Genomic DNA, 21,040 nt, shown 5'->3' on the forward strand with positions numbered 1-21,040 from the left:
TTTGCTTTTTCACTTTACACATCTACGGTTTAGATTTCATGGTCATGAAAAAGTCAATCTAATCTCTCCCCTCTTTGTTTTTCATTCCCGTCCTTTCACGAAGCAGAAACCGTTTTCATCCTCCGTTCTCCATGGCCGACCACTGCATGGTTATCCCCGGTGAATGGACCTCCGCTGGTGAGCTCTGGGAGTTTGTAATCGACAAGAAGAAGATGTCCAGGATCGTGCCCATTCACCCTGGAGTATCGTTGTCTGAGCTTCGAGATAATGTCGCCAAGGAGTTCTACACGTTCACCGTCCCAGCTCCGCCGTCTACTCTGAGTTATTGGCCTCCTAACAGTAAGGAGCTTGCGACAGGGCTCACCACTCCACCGATTATCATGACCAACGACGGGGCCATATCATATTTTCTCCACCACCTAGCTATAAACCCAACCATGAACTTGTTTGTCACTTTTGATGCAAAAGGTGAGCAACCGCAACAAAGTCAAGTTGCTGAAAATCCTCACCCTTTAGTAACACCCAACAAACCCATAAAGCCAAACTTCAACCCTTTTCGCCCTCTTTCATCCACCTCCTCCAAAATCCCCAGCTTTTCTCTTTTTGATGAAGACGAACTCCTTGAAGAAACCCCCCTCCACCCAACTAACGAAAACATTCCCCCCTATTCTGATGGTACATCTCCACCCCCAGGTCCCTCTAAAAGAATCCGTGTCTCAATCCAAGACGAAACACTTTCATGCGGAGATGAAATGCTAGAACAAATGTTCAATGAGGACCCCGACAACATCCCCGAAGATTGGCAACTAGACGACGAAGACGATACCGAGCCTGATACTTCAGACCCTCTCCAGACAGTCCCGCTTAGTGGTTTTGACCATGACTTTTGGGAACCTTTGATAGGGGAAAACCTGGGTGGTTCCGATGCAGCTGAGGTCATGGCAGGGTTACATGTTCCAAAAACCGCCCCTGAAACCTATCAATCAACTACCGGCAGCGTATTTGACCATACCGTCCGTTTATCCGGCGAAGATGATACAGATTGGAAGAGAGACCTTGATTTTCTAGGTGTACACCAGAAGGAGCGCCCGCCTGGACAATCTAACCCGACGTACACGCGTGCGCAAAAAGATCAACCCCACACTCCTTACCCCCGTGGACATTCCGATACTCCGTACACGCGTACGCCAACTGGCACTCCGCACACGCCTCATGTGGGTGTACATCCTAGAACACCGTACACGCAAACAAGGAGAGGTGAAACGTCTCCGCGTACACCACAACCAGAACACGCTCACCCGCACCCGCCCATCCCTCAGACCCCACCCCACCGGGAGACTAGGCCGCTATCTGAGATTAGTGATGAGGAATTTGATATCCCCCCTCTCTATGACGACGTTTCTTACGAGGCTGATGATGTACCGGATCTTAACCTAGACGAGAACGATACAGAGCCCACCGTGGGAAAGCTATACGCCACCAAGCAAGACTGTCAAATTTCCTTAGCTATCTATGCTATCAAGAAGCGCTTTCACTTTAGGCAAACCCGGACCACAAGGAACTCATTTGTGCTCAGTTGCCACGACACCCACTGTGATTGGCGCATATATGCCAAAGAACTCACTACATGTGGTTATTACACTATAAAGAAGGCGAAGCTGGATCATACATGCCCTTTGGACCTGCGCGATCAATACAAGACGAAGGCCACCTCTAAAGTCATTGCTCATGTCTATCGTTCCCGTTACGGTGAACCAAATGACGGCCCAAAAGCTGCTCAGCTACAACAACTGGTGCTGGAGGACTTGCGTGTCTCTGCCTCGTACATGAAATGTCACCGTGCGAAAGAAAAAGCTGTCGACATCACTGTTGGTAATGCAGAGGACTCCTATCTTAACCTTGCTGCATACTTTGAAAGGTTGAAACAGACCAACCCCGGGACCATCACAGCCATTGAAACTGAACTTGACGATTTTGGTGATTCCCGTTTCCTCTACGCATTCCTCTCCTTTGGCGCTTCAATACAGGGTTTCCGTAAGATTCGCCCCGTTCTCATAATTGATGGCACACATCTCTCTGGAAAATACAAAGGCGTACTACTAACAGCTTCCGGTCAAGATGCCAACTTCCAAGGTTTCCCACTAGCATTCGCTGTTGTTGATGGAGAGAACGACGGGGCTTGGCTCTGGTTTCTGACTAAGGTTGAAAGGATAATTGCTGACTCACCTGCTCTTACCATCATCTCAGATCGCCACATCTCACTCCTTAAAGCAAAGGCAATTGTTTTCCCACATGCGCATCACGGTGCCTGCATCGTCCACATCATGAGGAACGTTGTCGCCCGTTACAAGAGCAAGGGACTTGCCAAACTTGTTTGTGCTGCTGCATTCTCATTCAAACGCAAAGACTTTAACGACAACTTTGGAAAAATTCGCCAATCAAATCCAGCTTGCGCCAAATACCTCGAAGACATCGGCACCGCTAAGTGGTCGAGGACTTACTTCCTCGGAAACAGATACAATCTTCTAACCAGCAACGTCGCCGAGCAACTTAACAACGCGCTGAAGAAATCCAGACCCTCCCCAGTTGTTGAGTTATTCATGTTCATCCAGCGGATGTTGACACGTTGGTTTTCTGCTAGGAGAACCAAGTCTTCAAAGCACAGGGGCGCTGTCACCCCAGAAGTCGCTGCTGTTATTGACACACACATTAGGTTAACACAAGGTAGTAAAATCTCAAACATCACAGATTGGAGCTACCAAGTTAAGGGTGTTTTTGGCCATTCTTACACGGTGGCTCTAGACACCAAAGTCTGCTCTTGCCAAGTTTTCCAGAAACTCAAAATACCTTGCGGACATGCATTGCTTGTTGCTGACTCAGTCGGTCTCCCCCATGTCCAACTCGTCGGAGATTGCTACAGAACCCATACATGGAAAGACACTTACGCTGGTGTCATCTACCCGGAGGCCCCTTTTGGAGAGATCCCTATCCCTCCTGCTATTGCTTCTCTCAATCTACAGCCTCCTAATACCCGCCGTCCTTCAGGCCGTCCGAGGGACGGACGCATCCCCTCTACTGGTGAATTCCAGGTCAGCAAAAAATTTTTTACAAACTAGTTTTGAACTACGTCAACTTGCTTAAACCATCATTGTTCTTTTTTAATAGGTTCCCAAAAAAACAAAACTTAACAAATGCGGCCGCTGCGGTGTGACGGGGCACAACCGGGTTAGATGCAAACTGCCCATCTAATCTCTGGTGAATCCTATATCCACAGACTTGATCTTTTGGATAGCGCCTTCACCATGCCAAGCGCTTTTTCCCCTGTTATTGGGTTGTATTTTTGGATATTGCTTTTCGGATTGCTTGACTTGCTTTTGTTGAAGACGCTTCACTGCTTCACTTATGTTATTTGCAATCAACACTTTTAAATTCTCTTAGCAAACATGTCTTCATAAGGTTGATGCCCCCAACTGCATGTACTAAAATCATGTACATCATCTGTTACACACTACGTTTCGTACACTGACCACTTCTGCAAAATCATGTATATCCTCCGCTCACCAACAAATCTCCCAAACTCGTACATTCAACCCCATCTGAATCTCCCAAACTCGTACATACTACCACATCTTCATGTACTATGAAGCTCTTCCTCCACCTTTTCGTTGTCATACCAAAGTTTGCACCTATATACAACCTACATACGAGCACACTCGTTTGTACACTCGTAAATACCACTCGTCCATTTATCAACCACTACACATGTACACATTAGGTCCTCTTGATGTGGCCTAGCACCTGTCCACGTTTTTTCACAACACGCACACGATAACTCCCACACATCGGTTGACCCGTTTTGTGCACAGCTACATTATTGGTCGTACTGCCTACGTATGTACACCGTAGTCACGATGCATATGTACACGGTGTTCCGCTTATCTCCGGGTTCCTACGTCTACGGTTTGTACATATGCATCGGGATTATCGTGTACATATGCATCGTCCCTACCGTGTACATACGTTGGCAGTACGACCTGTAATGTAGCTTTGCTCGTGTACATATGCATCGTGAAATTTCATGGACATATGCTTTGGTCATGTACATATGCATCGTGATAACCGTGTTTGTACACGGAAGCCACCACGACAGAAAACGGTAGATGTCGTCGTGTACATATGCATCGAGACAACCGTGTACATACGCAACGTGACTACCGTGTACATACGTAGTATGGATCCATCGTGATATTTCATGTAGATTTGCTTTGGTCGTGTACATATCCATCGTGATAACCGTGTGTGTACACCGTAGCTTGCATCGAGACAACCGTGTACATACGCAACATGACTATCGTGTACATACGTAGTATGGATACATCGTGACTAACGTGTCCATATAGATCGTATCCACCGTGTACATACGAAGGCAGTACGATAGTCATGCATACCTTGTACATACGTAGCTAATCGTAAATATATCAAAGCTTCTTAATTCACGTTAGCGTACACCAAAGTGATGTATCTTCCAACGCATAGTGCGAACAATTTTATACATCATGTTCAAAAACGTTTATGGCACACCACTACTTAACAAACAGAGATGTTGTTTGCATCACTTCATTCCACAAATATCTTCATTCTCACCCACATCACGAACAAAACTTAAAACAACACTAACCAAAAAACATGCCTCCATACGACTTAGTTTACGTCAATATCCGTTTCATTCCAACACATAATACAAAGCAAGCAAACGTTTAACTGACACAATAGATCCACACGCCTAAACAGTTACAATCCAACAAAAAAAGGTTGTTCGAGATACACCCACTAACGCAAATACAAGGGTACAACCACCCCTCTGTAGATATCCATGGCATAATGCTTCCGGAATATGTCCACAAGATCATCTGTCAGCCCCGCCATCGTTGGTTGGGGGTCACCAGTTGCATGCATCTCCAAGAACTTAACAGCCACAGGACCACAATCACCGCTGCGCCTGTTTTCATACAAACTAGTAACCCGTTCAACTCGGAACGGTACCTGCGCACGCTCCCCCACGACTTCAGGAGGACACACCTTCTTAGCTACGTAAGGTAACATTGTCGACACAGGCTCCAACAACTCCTCTACCTGCTCCATCGTCTTTCCTTGCGGATAAGGATCAAACACATATATTGTCCATTCAGTTAGACTGATACACAGTCCCACCCAGTGAGTGCCTTCCCAAATCATTGGCGTGTACAGCCGGTCAACTTCCATACCCCATCTTTGCCTAGGCCTCGTCAGGTAATTAGTGATTTTTGCATCCCCTGCTACTCCAGTTTTACGCCTAGCCGCCTTAAACGACCTACCCTTCCCTTGCATGTGAGCAGTGAACCATGGTGCAAGGAACATACCCCCTTCCAAGTGTACACCAAGCCCATAACGCCTCTCGCTGTATTGCATCAACACTTCCATATGCTGTTCAACAAAAGTAAACACTAGCAACTTCAGGATCAAAAACAAAACTACCAATTCCATAGACTGAGTACTTAGCGGCATTAAACACAAAGTCTAACGTAAACAGTCCACGGATATACCGTGCTATTAACCCAAACGCCCGGTGTAGCTAGTTGAAGGAAAAACTCATTGTCAAGATCACGCCCCCCAGCATCCACATGCATACTGCGCAACAAAATAATAATTAACACAGTAATGTACATAACAGTCCAGCAACTTGACAAATATCGTACGCTTTCGGATTGGCCTGCAAAACTCTCTCAAAAAAGGGATAATCTACGTCTTCGTTCAACGGGACCATCTCCTGCAAAGCAAGAGGAGATTTGGCCAAAAGCAAGGCAGCAAGTTCTTCCTCGTCCGCCACTGGTACATGCTTAGGAGCCACTTCTGTTGGTGAATCACTCAGAACAACAGTCCCGCTTCCTTCTTTAACCTCAGCGGCGTCCTCATCTGTCAGATCGTCACCTGAACCAATCTCATCATCTCTAACCTGCAAAGAATACAACTACGGAATCAGGTTGAGTTAGGAGTCACCAGAACAAGGTAAAACATTACCACTACATTCGCCTTGCCGGCGCTTTTGGGCACGACTGCCTGTTCCTGATCAGATTTCTTGTCCCCGTCTATCTCATCCTTCAAGGCCTTTGTGTACAGTTGCTTGTTATTGTACACCTACGGAATCAGGTTGAGTTTGCAGGGAACAGAAGAACGAGTAACATTACCACTATATTCGCCTCGCCTGTGCTATTGGGCACGACTTCCTGTTCCTGATCAGAATTCTTGTCCACGTCTATCTCATCCTGCAAGGCCGTGTGTACAGTTATTTGTTATTGTACACGTAAGACTAAATGTTCGTGGTTCCAAAAACTGTATCCTCGTACATCTCCAAAAAAATTCACACATAATAAAAAAAAATTATTTTTGTACCACAATAGGCGGGGCAGCAGATCCACCCACGGGCTTTCCAGTAAGGCCGGCTGCGGGAATACTAGCTACCTGTACAAACGTCCACAAAATAAACTTTGTGGACACCACATGTGTACACAGAATGGCTTTGTACCACAAATGTTAACTCACCATGATGACGGGCGCGGGGACTGGAAACTCCGCCACCACTTTATCCACCACCATAGGTTTCTCCACCTGCAGGTGACAGTGCAAAACCAACTGTGAACACTTGGTTCCTAAGCTTAGAAAAATCTAAAACGAGAGAAAAATTTACCTTGTCTTTATTTTCACCGCTCACCACCATGAACTCTTCTACCAAACCAGAACGCTTAGCACTGTCTTCACAGCTTACCCCAGCCTGTGTTGGTGCTACGCTTAGATCTGACATCCCCACCATTGGTGGGCCAGGGATTGATTCCAGCAAAATCACTCCACCCTGCCCCTGCAGGTTATCACACGGCGGGGTAAACACTACTAAGAAGGCAGTGATTATGTATACTCAGAGCTTGAAATGTACTACCTTTGCTTCGACAAGTTCAGATAACACCCCAGCTTTCCGCATCACAGCGCCAACCAGATCATCCAAACACCCCTGCTCCTGTAAATGGTTCTCAAAAAATGTAAACCTCAAACAGAGAACATCCCAACAACCTGCACAATTAAAAGTACTTACCACTTGGCTTATTCCGTCTGTTGTCACTTCTACGGGGGCGTTCTCAGCATGTTCCGCCTGTAAAAAGCTACCCTTTAATTTGTATAAACAAGCGACTGTGAAGAAAAAACCAACATTAGCAGGGGATGCAAAAAATACCTCCGCGACCCCCCTCTGCTCGTCGGGCCCCGGGAAGCCATCTAGATTCCCACCTTCCGGAAAGTCTAATTCCCCACAAACGTCAGCATTATGCTCTGGAGCTAGACTGGTTGTCGTATCAGGATCTTTATCAACAGCTTGCCTTTTAGCATCAGCACCCCTAACCTTTATGGCACTTCGCCGATATTTCTTCTGAATAGTAGCCTTCAGCCTCTGTTTCAGAATCTTGATAGTCCTACCCTGTTTCTCGCACACACTCTTAAGCTTCTCTACCTCCACAAAACACTCGTTCACCCGCCCCTCCAATGCAGCAAACTTCTCGGTGTCTACACTATTAGACCCGCCCCTCCTAAAAAACCCACTGATCCTACGTTGTTTACGGATAGGCTCCTGCTGAGCTGCCACGTTTCTCTTCCTCTTCGGGGATTTTGGTTTCTCCTCGTAAACAAACAAGGGGTCGAGGGCATCACCACCTAACCAGTTTTCCTTCTCAAAGATATGACCGTCCTTCAACAACTGCACCATGTAATCCACCTTCTTGTCGTAAGTCTCGTCATCCCATAATCCCCACCTATCGTCATGATCCCCGCTAATCTCCATCATTGGCTCTACTATCAACTGCAATCAAATACGTTCACCAGTTAGCTTTTACACATGTACACTATAAACCCCAAATGTGAATAGTCGTTACGTGTGTTTGCATGTACATAAATAAAATAATCAGTACAATAGTCATTTCTGGTACACAAACAACAAAACTCGTACACGCCTATCAAGTTTATGTCCACATAATATACTAGCCATTTTTGTATACATATGGACATACGCCCACATTCAGCCACGTACACAAACAAATAGATGTACACTCAGTAAACATATAAAACGCACAGTATCCTACTTACAGATTATGCTTACCAAAGGGTCGTGCTCGGCTTTCCTAATATGCACCACACTAAGACCAGCATGTTGCGGCATTGCTGGCTCTGGGTACTGCATAATAGTTACGGCATCGTCGCCTCCGACAAATGCCGCCAAACTAGGAACGCAACGGAATGCTACCAATTGCAATGCCAAAGGGAAGCCTACAGTTTTCACTGTCTGCTGCCTTAGTTTTTGGCAAAAAACACCCAGGGGATCCTCGAGCTTACCAAACACCTTAGGGGGCGGCTTAAGAGTACTAAGCGTCCACATAAATGACTCCCTCCCCCATGGAAAGTCAAAAAACTCATCAAGGTTTTCCAGCAACTTGACATATTTCAGAGTTGGCTTTGGTTTCTGCAAAGTCGCCACCAACACACCATCAACAATAACTATCAAACAGAGCTTCAGTTTCTTCTCCCCAGACATCTGCGGGTCGCTTTCCACCATCGCCATGAGATCCTCCACAGTGGCGTTGCGGTTTCTTCCAATTAACCTTCCCCAAAACTCATAATTTTCGTCCGTCGCCTGGAGTTGGTAATCAAACCTGTAGCCATCTTCGAACTCGCCACAGGGCAACCCCGTAACCTCACCGAACTCCACAAGAGAGAAATGCAAAGGTTTCCCACCAAAAACGGGCCACATCTCGTACTTTTTCTTCGTAACAACTTGTCTCGTCATCAGACTGTGCACAACTTTTCCGGCGAAAAGCCTACGGGCGGGAATCCGAAATAGGCCTCCAAAACAAGAGCCCAACAACAATTCCATCTCCGGAGTTCCCCTCAGAACGTCGCGAATCCACAACAGAAAATCAACCGTAGAGTACATATTTACCCTCTCGCTCGGAAACCGATCGGTCGCGAAAAGCCTCTCCGGCAAACGCTTTGCAATTTCATCGCACCCGTCTTTCTCTAAAAAAAAACAAAAACACGAGGTTAGTACTTGAGTAGACAAAAACGCAACATAAAACTCTCACGAACTTACCATTCGCGGGTTGTTTAGACAAACGCTTGGCCCTCCCTGTCGCTTCCTCCTCCGGCGACGTCGTTCTATTCCGGGAACTCCTGCGGGGGGATATGCTTCCCCCTACATCGACGCCGACATTTTTGTTGTGTCGTAAGCTTTTGCGGCGGTTACCGCGTTGGCCTCCGTCATCGTTCTCCATCTCCTACGGCGGTTCTTGGGTTTCACCTTTCCTCCCTCTCTCTGTAAAAGGTAACTCCCGTCGTATTTCTTTAATTAAATGAATCCACCCACTAAAGCCAGGGTTAAAAGGTGGTGGGGTCCTCCATCAGATTTCGAATTTCAAAATGTCAAACGAAATAAGAAACCTAACCGGCGCCAAAATTTTCAGTTAGGAGAGAGTTACAACTTCAGGGGTAAATTAAGACATTTCACCTAGAAAACTACCCTTGTAGCATTAACTGCCTTTCTGTGTAAAAAAAAACATAAAACTGTCTTGCAGTGTTAATAACTCTTAAATATGGTTAGAAAACAATGAAAAGGCAATAAAGATATGCACAAAAGTATCATTCCACTTAAGTTCTAACGCTTTCAAATATAAGATATATGACATCTTATAGAATATGAATTGAGTTTCTATTCATTTTTTTATAAAAGTTAATAATATGGTTTTTATATATGTGAAACTGTCTTTTTCATGCTTTAAGTAATGGACCAACTTTGCAACTCACTTATATATGTTTGAATGTCTCAAATACAACAAGAACAATAATGTAGATTTTTTTATTAATATTAAATTTAGATCAGATGATATTTAATATAGCCTTAACCTTTTAATGAATTGCCCCCTTATGAAATAAAACTTTCAATTTTAGCCAGACACTAAAAGCTGGTCTTTTCAATAGTTACAAACGCCAATTTGTGATATTGACATGTGAATATCAGCTCATTTAGCTTCACACGTTTTATAACATTGTTACTCTCTTGATTATTTTATTCTTGCAATAGCATCAGATTTTCTTTTGAATTTTATTATTATCAAAAATAAGAAATTGACTAAAAACACAAAGCGACAGATAATCAGATATCAATCCAACCATTAGATTATGTATGGAAAGTCGTTTTCTTGATATTGGTTTGAATTATACATGGAATGTTTGTTGGTATCTTTATCCCAATATATTCAAGTTGTGTATATCCTCCTCTTTGAAGTAGTAAAATCTCTAAAACGAGTTAATAATTAATTCCAAATCTGAAACCAATATCTTAAAATCAAATATTTGTTTACATATAAAAATGTCAAATGGATAATTGTTTCCTCAAAAGGAAGGAGGAATTAATTGTTTTATAATCTACCAAAATAAAATATTTGTATTATTATCATAAGAAAATCTAGTAGATAAATTTATTTTCCAACCAAATTGGTTTGACAAAAAAAAAAACCAAATTGGTACAAGAGACATCACGTGGAGGTTAAATCAACCACTTAGCAAAAAAGAACGGATACAATTTAAACTAAAATATCGGATAGGGGTCAAAAATCTAAGAAAGAGAATTAATAAACGGTCCAAATCCAGCAAACAGTTGGCTTTATTAACCAATGAAGTCGTATTTCAAAAAAGGTCGCCGAAACAAAAAAACAATTTAAAATTTCACCCTCAGAGTTCCTAATAATAACGAAACTACCACTCATTTTTAAATTTCATTATAAATCCCTCTCTCTCTTTCTCTCTCTCTCTCTCTCTCTCTCTCTCTCTCTCTCTCGCATCGTCTTCTCCGATCTCTGGATCTAGGGTTTTTGTTTCTTCTCTCTCCTCTCTCTATCCTCTTCTTCACTTTCACGGCTTAGCAGAACTCCTCAGGTTCCGAGAGTTATAGGGTTTCTGAAAATTCTCTCTCTCTAGAGATTCAAAGATCTTAACTTTCTTCGATCACTCCACTCTGAGATCACTTTCTGAGATTTTGAGTTTCTGGGTTTGTTCGTATCGGTCAGAACCAATCAGGGCGAGATTAAAGTCGATAACTTTGAAGAAGATGCAACAAAACCAAGTGAAGAAGGTTACTCTCTCTCTCCTCTCTCTTCTCTCTCTCTCTCTCTCTAAAGTTGTCTCCTATGTCCTAATCATACAATCTGATTCCACCAGGACACGAAAGAGATGGACTTTTTCACAGAGTACGGCGACGCCAACCGATACAGGATCCTCGAAGTGATCGGCAAAGGAAGCTACGGGGTGGTGTGCGCAGCCGTGGACACGCACACGGGAGAGAAAGTCGCTATCAAGAAGATCAACAACGTCTTCGAGCACATCTCCGACGCGCTCCGTATGCTCCGCGAGGTGAAGCTTCTCCGGCTCCTGAGGCACCCGGACATAGTGGAGATCAAAAGCATCTTGCTCCCGCCTTCCAAGAGGGAGTTCAGAGACATCTACGTTGTCTTTGAGCTCATGGAGTCTGATCTTCATCAGGTTATTAAGGCTAATGATGATTTGACTAAGGAGCATCATCAGTTTTTTCTTTATCAGATGCTTCGTGCCTTGAAGTTCATGCACACAGGTACGGTTCTCTTTCTGGAAGCATGTTTTGTTTTTAATCTATGGTTGTAATGAATTTGTTTTTGGGTGCAGCTAATGTGTATCATCGTGATCTTAAGCCGAAGAATATACTGGCGAATGCGAACTGCAAGTTGAAAGTTTGTGACTTTGGATTGGCTAGAGTAGCGTTTAATGATACTCCCACAACAGTCTTTTGGACGGTTTGTAGCCACTTTGTGTGTTTGTAGCTTTCTCCTGTTCTGTGTTTTTGACTTTTGTCTTCAATGCAGGACTATGTTGCAACGAGATGGTACAGAGCGCCTGAGCTATGTGGATCATTCTTTTCTAAGGTATTATAAAACTCTTTTCTTCTATGCACTTGGTCTATGCTCATCTCTTGTGTAGTAGATATGATTAGTGTAGAAGTAGTTGTATAGTGTTGTGTGAGTGTCCCTGTGGGATAATTGAAATAGTTCTTGTTCAGGGGATGACTTTTGAACTCTCCCGGAAGTTGAAAAACCTGTGAATCAGGTAACCTTTGTATCAGGTTATTATGTCCATTGAGTGGTTTCTTTTGCATTCTCCTGCAAAATAAACGCTTCACATTTTTTCTGAATTTTATTTTATTCATTTTTCTCATTTTAGTCTGATTTATTTGTTACTATCTATTTTTTGGCAGTACACTCCAGCTATAGATATTTGGAGCATTGGGTGCATATTTGCAGAGGTGCTAACAGGGAAGCCATTGTTTCCGGGGAAAAGCGTTGCTCATCAGCTTGAGTTGATTACTGATCTTCTTGGCTCACCAAAGTCAGAGACCATCTCTGGAGTAATGATTTGAATGATTACCTATTTTGTTCTTCTGCTTTACAATTCATTTTTGCACCATATATAGCTAAAACATCTATATTATATGATTACAGGTACGAAATGATAAAGCTAGAAAATACTTGAGTGAAATGAGGAAGAAAGATCCAGTCACCTTCTCTCAAAAATTCTCCAAAGCAGATCCTTTAGCTGTCAGACTTTTGCAGAAGCTGTTGGCGTTTGATCCAAAGGATAGACCCACTGCTGCTGAGGTCTCTCGTCTTCTCATCTTTAAGCTTCTTTGTTATTAGATTATTGTGAGTATCTCTCTTGATTATTTGTTTTTTTTCTTTTCCTGATAGGCATTGGCTGATCCTTACTTTAAGGGTCTCTCTAAGATTGAAAGAGAGCCATCGTGTCAGCCAATCTCGAAGATGGAGTTTGAGTTTGAGAGAAGAAGGTTGACAAAGGATGACATTAGGGAACTTATTTACAGGGAGATATTAGAGTACCATCCTCAGTTGCTCAAGGACTACATGAGCGGATCTGAGGGTTCAAGTTTTGTATATCCTAGGTTTGTATATTTTGACTAATCATTCACTTCATCTAATCTGTTTTGCTAATGTTCTTGACTTCTTGGTTGCAGCGCAATAGGACATCTTAGGAAGCAGTTCAATTACTTAGAGGAGAATAGCAGTAGGAATGGGCCGGTCATACCTCCTGAGAGGAAGCACGTATCACTTCCTCGGTATGTTTTCTTCGGTTGCTTCATAACATTTTTGTAGAGATCCACCATAAGCAGAGTTTTCATCTGTTATTCTACATTTTGTACCCTCTCTCCACAGGTCTACAGTACACTCAAGTGTAGTCCATTCCAGTAGTCAACCCAACTTGTGTGCAACGGAGAGTAGACGTGTTCATTTCGAGCAGCCTTCAAGAAATGGAGCAGTTCCTTCAGGACATTCATTAACTAAAGCTTTAGGACCTCCACCAAGAGCACCACCACCATCAGGTAAAAACATCTATCGCTTAACCTCCTAAAGTTAGAAACTTAGTATATAAGCCATGAAACTAGTTTAATCTCTGTGTGTGTGTGTTTGCACAGGTAGATCAAGTCGTGTTGTGGAACCATCTGCATCTTATGAGAATGGGAGGAACCACAAAGAAGCTTATTTCAGAAGCGCGGTATCATCTCCTCACTGTTACTTCAAAGCAAACACCATGATGAACTCAGATAAAGCTTTGTCTCAGCCAAAACCTCAAGAGTTCGTCCACCAATACAGTCCTGCCGTGCCGCCGCCAGCTGCTAGGACCAACCAAACAAACCCTTATTTCCAGTCACATCTCCCCAAGACAGATCAATCAAGCAACAACAACAACACACAAATGGCCATTGATGCTACCTTGTTGCAAGCACAATCACAGTTTGGTCCAGCCGCAGCGGTTGCAGTAGCAGCACACCGGAACGTAGGCACAGTTGGTTACAGTGCAGCGTCGTAGACTCATCAAGCAAACATCATTTGAGACAGGATCTTTAACAAGAACCAGGTGGTTCCGGCATTAGCTTTTTATGTAAAGTATTGTTTCAGGCAGGCTCTGATTTAATTGCAGTGATGTAATAAAAGACATGCAGAAGTAGTAACTCACAAGAACAAGAACAAGGTTCGGTTTAGATCAGTCTGATTCAGGGTTGTTACCGGTTATCGTTTCGGTTATCTTGTTGGCTCCGTAGTCTTTGAATTTGTTATAAGCGTAGTTCATTGAAGAGAAGAAGATTGTTGTGATTATATACTTCTTGAACTTTTTGATCGGTCCCATTACACTCCCTTTTGGAGGTTTGTTCTTCAACAATGAGAGAGATCTCTTTTGGTTATCAGAGAATATATAGAATCAGTAAGCCGAGAAACGTGGGAGTCAAGAAAAGTCATTGGTCCTTAGGTCTTTCTTCTCCGTAAATCAATCTTCTTAGCCTTATAATTAGTCATTTAATTGAATTGCTGACCACAGAGCAATTAAAATTAAAAGTTATTATCTAATACTAAATTCGAACCGGGTTGTTTCCAATCAGTTCCGTTTCAGATTTTAGGTTCTAATTTTTATGACTTATGGGAGACTAAGAAATGACAAAGGGACAATGATCTTCCATTCACTAATAACGACATTAAGTCCTCTGTTTCTGTTAATTAAGCATGGAATGATGGAAGTGTGTTTTTTTCGTCTTTGTATATAATTTTATTAATTAAATAGGGAATGAAATCAATTATTCAGTTACGTGACATTAAGCATCCGTATTGAATGGTCCATTATATGCTTATTCTCGGGTTTTTAATAACTGATGTTGAATCTTAAGTTGACATGGAGTTTTTTTTCAATCTAGCATTAAATATTTTAACTGACATTGTGTACGTTATACCTAAACCATGATCAAATCAAGGATTTTAATTAAATCCCCCAATATTAACCTTTAAATTAAAGAACTTTTATTCGTTAAATTAAAACAATTTACATATTAATTATCAATAAGAGAAATAATGCAAATTAATTTATTTGACTTCTTTTTTTAGTAATGAATAAAGTATACAAATTTCATTGGATTTTTTATTAAATTCGAATTTTCCTCTTTTGTCAACATTTTTAAAATCTCCTATTTCTGTGGGGGGAAAACAAACGAAAAAAGACATCAGTTTTTAATGTCGGACGCTGAGATCACGTGAGACCCGTAATAAGTACGACAGGTTAGGGTAAAACTGTCAATTTGCTCCGACGGTTCTCCGCAGCTGTCTCAAAATATAAGAGGCGAGTACTCGGAGACGCTCCGTAGACCGTAGATTCCCTCTTCTTCTTTCTTTCTCTGCACTGTTCTTTCTTTTCATCTCTCTATCTCTCTTAAGATCTTTCTGTCCTAAGGTTACCTGAATTTTGTCGGTACGTGAAATGTTCCTCTCTTTCTGTTTCTTCTTCTGATATATATATTTTTTTTTTTTGAAAAAAAATCTTCTTCTGATATTTCTTTAACGCCTTTTTACTTTATGTTTGCGAAATGATGTAACGTGAGTGACATAACATATGATGATTGATCTAGTTTGTAGATGTTGTCTGTTCATATGATCCCATATCATATTGTTGTTCTCTAAGATCTGGCTAGTGAATTGATTCGTCTTTGGCCGTTGGATCTAGATTTGTCTTTGTTTTCATATGATCCGTTCTAAATTCCATTTAATGCTGTCACGTTTTTCTTTTGCAGGTACTTGATATCAAAATGGCTACTGAATATAAGCCCAAGAACATTCTCATTACGGGAGCTGCTGGATTCATTGCTTCTCATGTTGCCAACAGACTCATCCGTAGCTACCCGGATTACAAGATCGTCGTCTTGGACAAGCTTGATTACTGCTCAGATCTGAAGAACCTCGATCCTTCGTTTTCTTCCCCAAACTTCAGGTTCGTGAAAGGAGATATCGCTAGTGATGACCTCGTTAACTACCTTCTCATCACTGAAAACATCGACACCATCATGCACTTTGCTGCTCAAACCCATGTCGATAACTCTTTCGGTAACAGCTTTGAGTTTACCAAGAACAATATTTACGGTACTCATGTTCTTTTGGAAGCCTGCAAAGTAACTGGACAGATCAAGAGGTTTATCCATGTGAGTACCGATGAAGTCTATGGAGAAACAGATGAGGACGCTGCTGTTGGAAACCATGAAGCTTCTCAGCTTTTACCGACGAATCCATACTCAGCTACTAAGGCTGGCGCTGAGATGCTGGTGATGGCTTATGGTAGATCATATGGTTTACCGGTTATCACAACTCGTGGCAACAATGTTTATGGTCCTAACCAGTTTCCTGAGAAGATGATTCCTAAGTTCATGTTGTTGGCTATGAGTGGGAAGCCGCTTCCCATCCATGGAGATGGATCTAACGTCAGGAGTTACTTATACTGTGAAGACGTTGCTGAAGCCTTTGAGGTTGTTCTTCACAAAGGAGAAGTGGGTCACGTCTACAATATTGGAACAAAGAGAGAAAGAAGAGTGATTGATGTGGCGAGAGACATCTGCAAACTCTTAGGGAAAGATCCTGAAGCAAGCATTCAGTTTGTGGAGAATCGACCCTTTAATGATCAACGATACTTCCTTGATGATCAGAAGCTGAAGAATCTTGGATGGTGTGAGCGAACCGGGTGGGAAGATGGATTGAAGAAGACGATGGAATGGTACACTCAGAACCCTGAGTGGTGGGGTGATGTCTCTGGAGCTTTGCTTCCTCACCCGAGGATGCTTATGATGCCCGGTGGTAGAGTTTCTGACGAGAAGAAAGACACATCAAGCAACACCGTCCAGACATTTACTGTTGTAACACCAAACAACAAGACTCATGATCCTAAAGACAAAGCCTCGTTGAAGTTTCTGATCTATGGCAAGACTGGTTGGATCGGTGGTCTTCTAGGGAAATTATGTGAGAAGCAAGGGATCACATATGAGTATGGGAAAGGACGGTTGGAGGATAGAGCTTCTCTCATGGCGGATATTCGTAGCAACAAGCCTACTCATGTCTTTAACGCTGCTGGTTTAACTGGGAGACCTAACGTGGACTGGTGTGAATCTCACAAGCCAGAGACTATTCGTGTCAATGTCGCTGGTACTTTGACTCTAGCAGATGTTTGCAGAGAGAATGGTCTCTTGATGATGAACTTCGCCACCGGTTGCATCTTTGAGTATGACGCTGCACATCCTGAGGGTTCGGGTATAGGTTTCAAGGAAGAAGACAATCCTAACTTCACCGGTTCTTTCTACTCAAAAACCAAAGCCATGGTAATGTTTTATCTAACTCTAGACAGAATAAAGAAATGTCTTCGTTCATAACTGCTCTGTTTTGTTTCTTCTTCGTCTTGTCACCAGGTTGAGGAGCTTTTGAGAGAGTTTGACAATGTATGTACCTTGAGAGTGCGGATGCCCATCTCGTCAGACCTAAACAACCCACGAAACTTCATCACCAAGATTTCGCGCTACAACAAAGTGGTGAACATCCCCAACAGTATGACCATACTGGACGAGCTTCTCCCAATCTCCATCGAGATGGCCAAGAGAAACCTAAGAGGGATATGGAACTTCACCAACCCAGGGGTGGTGAGTCACAACGAGATACTCGAGATGTACAAGAGCTACATCGAGCCAGGTTTTAAATGGTCCAACTTCACAGTTGAAGAACAAGCAAAGGTCATTGTTGCTCCTCGAAGCAACAATGAAATGGATGGTGCTAAACTAAGCAAGGAGTTCCCAGAGATGTTACCCATTAAAGAGGCACTGATCAAATACGTCTTTGAACCAAACAAGAGAACCTGAGCCCTCAATAAACAACACACAAGACGCCACAAGTGCTTATCTATAACTGTTTTTTTTTTATATTAAAATGTCTTTTTATGTTTGCTCGTCATCTTACATCCTTGTAGGTAGTTTCACTATATTGATTCTACTAAAATATGATTTTATCATTCTTATTTAATATTTATAGAGACGAGAATTTTTCTTTTTCTCAAATCACACGTTTTCCTCTCAGATGTTACTTGCTAAGACAGTAAGCTTATAAAAACGAAGTCACTTACTGGGTGTGACCATATGGTTTCCACTTCCACCAAGGCAGGTTCAAACACTTGAACTTGATCCTTAAGCTATAGCCTGAGAAGAGAAGCAACAAGTTTTTTTCCTTTTTAAATAAATAAACCCAAGTACGTGATGTGAACTTTGTCAACATTTAGGGATAGAGTTTGCTTACGTGAACAGTTGCGGGCGGGAACGAGATAGCTGAGAGCGTTTAATAGGGGAGAGAATAAGGTTTCGTAGAGTCGACTGCGGATTAGCATTGCCACCACCACCACCACCAAATGCATGATGTCCTCCTCCTGCTCCACCACCAAATACAGGATGTCCTCCTCCTGCTCTTCTGTTTCCAAGATCAGATGGAATTGCGGGTGAGTTGTTGGAGATGTCGAATGGACCCGAGTTTGAACTGTTCTGTCTTGCTGGCCACATCTCATCTTTAGGTCCTGGTGTTGCAGGAGAGAAAAACGACCGGTCTGCACCAAATAAGTTAACTTGACTTGGAGATATTTATGCAACAGTAGACTTAGAATCATAAGAAGCACTAAGCTCTAGATACGTTGGAGAATTAAAATAGTGTTGTTAAGTAACCTCTGCGAATGGGCTCTCTGTTCTCCATCATACTGACTGGTGCGTTTGAGAAAAAGTCAGGTTCCTGGTGTCGTGGATAGAAGTTATTTGCTGGTTGGATGGCTGTACGTTTGACTGTCTCATACTCACTTCTTAGCTGGTCATACATCTCATCAAGCTTCCTCTTCTGTCTGATGTTTAAACACAATTAATATAGCTTGTTAATACAATTGAGTTTCAGATAAGGATCAGAACCAGGGAAACAAAACGTATGTTTAATTGCTGACCTTGATTTCTCGGAGAACTTCTCTTGAAGCTCTTGTTTATCCTTGGTCAGGTTTTCTACCTCTTGTTCCATCATCTGACACCTCTTGCTCACCTTCTGGTATGCTGCATGCGCCTTCTCCATTTTCTCGCTTAACATTGCTTGCATACCCTCGCATTTCTGACGACACTGTGCAACAACTCTATTCATCTTGCACTGCATCTCTAAGTCCCTTTGCGAAACGTAAAACATAATACTTCGGTATGCACTCTTCATCACTAGATTCAATTAAGGAAAACAAAAGGAGGTTCGTTGAACGCATAAGACACAGTCAGTTGATGGAACAAAGTTACCGCATTTGAGTTTAGATTTCAAACACAGAGGAACACTGTTCAACTGAAGAACATAACTACAACTGATGCCAAGAGTGAAAAGGACTACATTTACGAAAAGGATACGTATTTGTGGAGAAATCCCAGCCATCGCCATCTGATAAAAAAAGTAAACGACGAGAAGATGTAAGATGGGAACGTTACAAAACTGGAAAGGAAGAAAAGCTATAGCATCCTTGCGTAGGACAGCTCAACCACTTACATTGACCCATTCTTCATTTGGGTTGGTATCCACAGGCTTCATTAGACTAGAATGGAAAACAAAAGATAAACTGTCAGGTAAGGAAATAAAGCAACTACAGCTAAACTCAAGCTAGTCAAGTAGATTACGGAACTTTCTACCTCTTGGAGAGTACTTGATCACAAACAGGACACGCCCCATCATTACTGAGAATCTTGCTAGCATCTTCAGTACCTTCTCATAATGTTAAGTTCATCATATCAAGCTCACAAGTATATCATTCATCAAGAAAAGGCTAAATAAAAGCAGGAGTGTAAAACTGGATACATAGTAAGTGGCCACATGTAGTGGAAATGGCTCGGCCTTCCAGTTCCCTCCAACAGGCGTTGCACCTCATGTCAATCTCAAATACAAGAATCTCAAGCTGCTACGCACCTGCAACATGTAAATGAAACTTTTCTTACTTCATAGTCCTCTTGATATCGAGTTCCATTCTTCAATATATCCACACCACGAGCCAGAATCCAAACTCAAGCGTTTAAAAAAACTATGGACTAAGAACTAAACTCGTTGAAATCACAAGTCAAAGAGGTACTACCAATACAGATTCTGATTCTAACTGCTCCAAATTGTGGAATTGCAAACACGAATTGATGAGAACACAAACTAAGCAATAGAATCTGTTCAACTTCAGTAGAATGCTGTTTATAGTAATCGATAATGTATAAACTTACGTTTCTGTGATAATCGTTGATTAAAAACGAATTTCAGGAAGGAAACCTTAGAGAATCTGCATAAACCGCACACAGGCTCCAGAGATCTGACAAACATCTCGAAATAGAGATTACGATCGAAAATTAGGGTCTATTCATCACACCGATCAACCTAAACGAGACAGTTCGATCGAAAATTGGTTTTACTACTCTGCGTAGCTCGAAAACTGACGCAATCCTGGGGGAATCGAACGATCTCAGGTCTAGAAGCGAAATCACAGAATGAATTCGAAGAATCTATGGAGGAGACTGAAGAAGCTTAGCTCACTTGCGATTTTCGAGAGAAGGCAGTGAGGAAGAAGAACAATCAGCGTTTTAAGCTTAACCGATCTGACGGAATCTGCAGAAGAAGATCTCAGAATCGAGAATCGAAGAAGAAGAAGAAGATACGAATTCGAGAGAAGACGGAGGAAGGATCGTTACCTCTCGTTGATTTCGATGTCGGCGCCAGAAACGATGATTTGAAAATTTTCCCAGAAATAATAACAAAAGAAAATACGCAAGTGAGGACCGATATTTATATGATTACAAAACGACGTCGCAAAAATATGGTCTATTATAAAAACGACGTCGCTTCAGTTTTGAAGGTTATTAAAAAAAAGAATCAAATGTTCTCATCAGCACAGTTTATTTAGAATCAAATGCTGTAACCTTATATTCATGATGACTTTAACCACTCAAAACATACTAGTAAATATGAATAATCGTCAAGGTCCTCTCGCGTATAACAAAAGTATAAGAGAGTATAACAAAAGCATAAGAAATAGAACGAGGCAAAAG

At 42.2% G+C, this 21,040-nt stretch overlaps 5 protein-coding genes across 14 annotated transcripts; 3 read left to right on the forward strand and 2 right to left on the reverse strand.

The window, feature by feature from the left end:
• The first annotated feature begins 131 nt into the window (after positions 1 to 131).
• On the forward strand, positions 132 to 11,201 carry LOC103871150. The gene is made up of 2 exons (XM_033272776.1): positions 132 to 3,089; positions 3,166 to 11,201. The coding sequence occupies exons 1-2, from the start codon at positions 132 to 134 to the stop codon at positions 3,247 to 3,249; spliced, it is 3,042 nt and encodes a 1,013-aa protein (XP_033128667.1). The 3' UTR covers positions 3,250 to 11,201.
• Positions 4,787 to 5,798, reverse strand: LOC103871122. The gene is made up of 2 exons (XM_009149348.2): positions 5,583 to 5,798; positions 4,787 to 5,463 (listed from the first exon to the last, which is right to left on the reverse strand). Exons 1-2 carry the CDS (start codon positions 5,703 to 5,705, stop codon positions 4,831 to 4,833), a joined length of 756 nt encoding a protein of 251 aa, XP_009147596.1. The 5' UTR covers positions 5,706 to 5,798; the 3' UTR covers positions 4,787 to 4,830.
• LOC103871123 (mitogen-activated protein kinase 18) lies at positions 10,907 to 14,271 on the forward strand. The gene is made up of 10 exons (XM_009149349.3): positions 10,907 to 11,200; positions 11,287 to 11,695; positions 11,767 to 11,894; positions 11,964 to 12,023; positions 12,353 to 12,502; positions 12,597 to 12,752; positions 12,843 to 13,054; positions 13,127 to 13,228; positions 13,326 to 13,492; positions 13,586 to 14,271. Exons 1-10 carry the CDS (start codon positions 11,177 to 11,179, stop codon positions 13,978 to 13,980), a joined length of 1,803 nt encoding a protein of 600 aa, XP_009147597.1. The 5' UTR covers positions 10,907 to 11,176; the 3' UTR covers positions 13,981 to 14,271.
• A 370-nt stretch (positions 14,272 to 14,641) lies between these two features.
• LOC103871125 (trifunctional UDP-glucose 4,6-dehydratase/UDP-4-keto-6-deoxy-D-glucose 3,5-epimerase/UDP-4-keto-L-rhamnose-reductase RHM2) lies at positions 14,642 to 18,019 on the forward strand. Its single transcript, XM_009149354.3, has 3 exons — positions 14,642 to 15,405; positions 15,725 to 17,293; positions 17,381 to 18,019. Exons 2-3 carry the CDS (start codon positions 15,740 to 15,742, stop codon positions 17,822 to 17,824), a joined length of 1,998 nt encoding a protein of 665 aa, XP_009147602.2. The 5' UTR covers positions 14,642 to 15,405; positions 15,725 to 15,739; the 3' UTR covers positions 17,825 to 18,019.
• Positions 17,884 to 20,809, reverse strand: LOC103871124 (E3 ubiquitin-protein ligase CCNB1IP1 homolog). Of its 10 annotated transcripts, XM_018652532.2 has the most exons (11): positions 20,684 to 20,809; positions 20,529 to 20,600; positions 20,222 to 20,307; positions 19,815 to 19,922; positions 19,649 to 19,721; positions 19,509 to 19,554; positions 19,373 to 19,403; positions 18,937 to 19,192; positions 18,671 to 18,840; positions 18,255 to 18,555; positions 17,884 to 18,157 (listed from the first exon to the last, which is right to left on the reverse strand). In XM_018652532.2, exons 4-11 carry the CDS (start codon positions 19,882 to 19,884, stop codon positions 18,151 to 18,153), a joined length of 954 nt encoding a protein of 317 aa, XP_018508048.1. In that variant the 5' UTR covers positions 19,885 to 19,922; positions 20,222 to 20,307; positions 20,529 to 20,600; positions 20,684 to 20,809; the 3' UTR covers positions 17,884 to 18,150. The 10 variants fall into 10 exon arrangements, with proteins under 10 accessions (XP_018508048.1, XP_033128373.1, XP_033128374.1 ...); XM_033272482.1 differs by lacking the exon at positions 20,222 to 20,307 and having other exon boundaries at positions 19,815 to 19,928; positions 20,536 to 20,600; XM_033272483.1 differs by lacking the exon at positions 20,222 to 20,307.
• Positions 20,810 to 21,040: the final 231 nt, after the last annotated feature.

Source organism: Brassica rapa, chromosome A06 (assembly GCF_000309985.2).
Source record: "Brassica rapa cultivar Chiifu-401-42 chromosome A06, CAAS_Brap_v3.01, whole genome shotgun sequence".
Taxonomy (NCBI): Eukaryota; Viridiplantae; Streptophyta; class Magnoliopsida; order Brassicales; family Brassicaceae; genus Brassica; species Brassica rapa.

What these genes read in the sequence shown, in the direction of transcription:
- LOC103871125 (XM_009149354.3), top strand. Translation starts at nt 15,740, where the DNA reads ATGGCTACTGAATATAAGCCCAAGAACATTCTCATTACGGGAGCTGCT. An exon ending in ACTCAAAAACCAAAGCCATG is followed by an intron (nt 17,294 to 17,380) that starts GTAATGTTTTAT and finishes TCTTGTCACCAG; the next exon opens with GTTGAGGAGCTTTTGAGAGA.
- LOC103871123 (XM_009149349.3), top strand. Translation starts at nt 11,177, where the DNA reads ATGCAACAAAACCAAGTGAAGAAG. An exon ending in CTTGAAGTTCATGCACACAG is followed by an intron (nt 11,696 to 11,766) that starts GTACGGTTCTCT and finishes TTTTGGGTGCAG; the next exon opens with CTAATGTGTATCATCGTGAT. An exon ending in ATAGACCCACTGCTGCTGAG is followed by an intron (nt 12,753 to 12,842) that starts GTCTCTCGTCTT and finishes TTTTCCTGATAG; the next exon opens with GCATTGGCTGATCCTTACTT.
- LOC103871150 (XM_033272776.1), top strand. Translation starts at nt 132, where the DNA reads ATGGCCGACCACTGCATGGTTATCCCCGGTGAATGGACCTCCGCTGGT. An exon ending in CCTCTACTGGTGAATTCCAG is followed by an intron (nt 3,090 to 3,165) that starts GTCAGCAAAAAA and finishes CTTTTTTAATAG; the next exon opens with GTTCCCAAAAAAACAAAACT.
- LOC103871124 (XM_033272482.1), bottom strand. Translation starts at nt 19,884, where the DNA reads ATGAGGTGCAACGCCTGTTGGAGGGAACTGGAAGGCCGAGCCATTTCC. An exon ending in TACATGTGGCCACTTACTAT is followed by an intron (nt 19,722 to 19,814) that starts GTATCCAGTTTT and finishes CATTATGAGAAG; the next exon opens with GTACTGAAGATGCTAGCAAG. An exon ending in CAAATGAAGAATGGGTCAAT is followed by an intron (nt 19,404 to 19,508) that starts GTAAGTGGTTGA and finishes TTTTTTTATCAG; the next exon opens with ATGGCGATGGCTGGGATTTC.
- LOC103871122 (XM_009149348.2), bottom strand. Translation starts at nt 5,705, where the DNA reads ATGTACATTACTGTGTTAATTATTATTTTGTTGCGCAGTATGCATGTG. An exon ending in GCGTTTGGGTTAATAGCACG is followed by an intron (nt 5,464 to 5,582) that starts GTATATCCGTGG and finishes TTTGTTGAACAG; the next exon opens with CATATGGAAGTGTTGATGCA.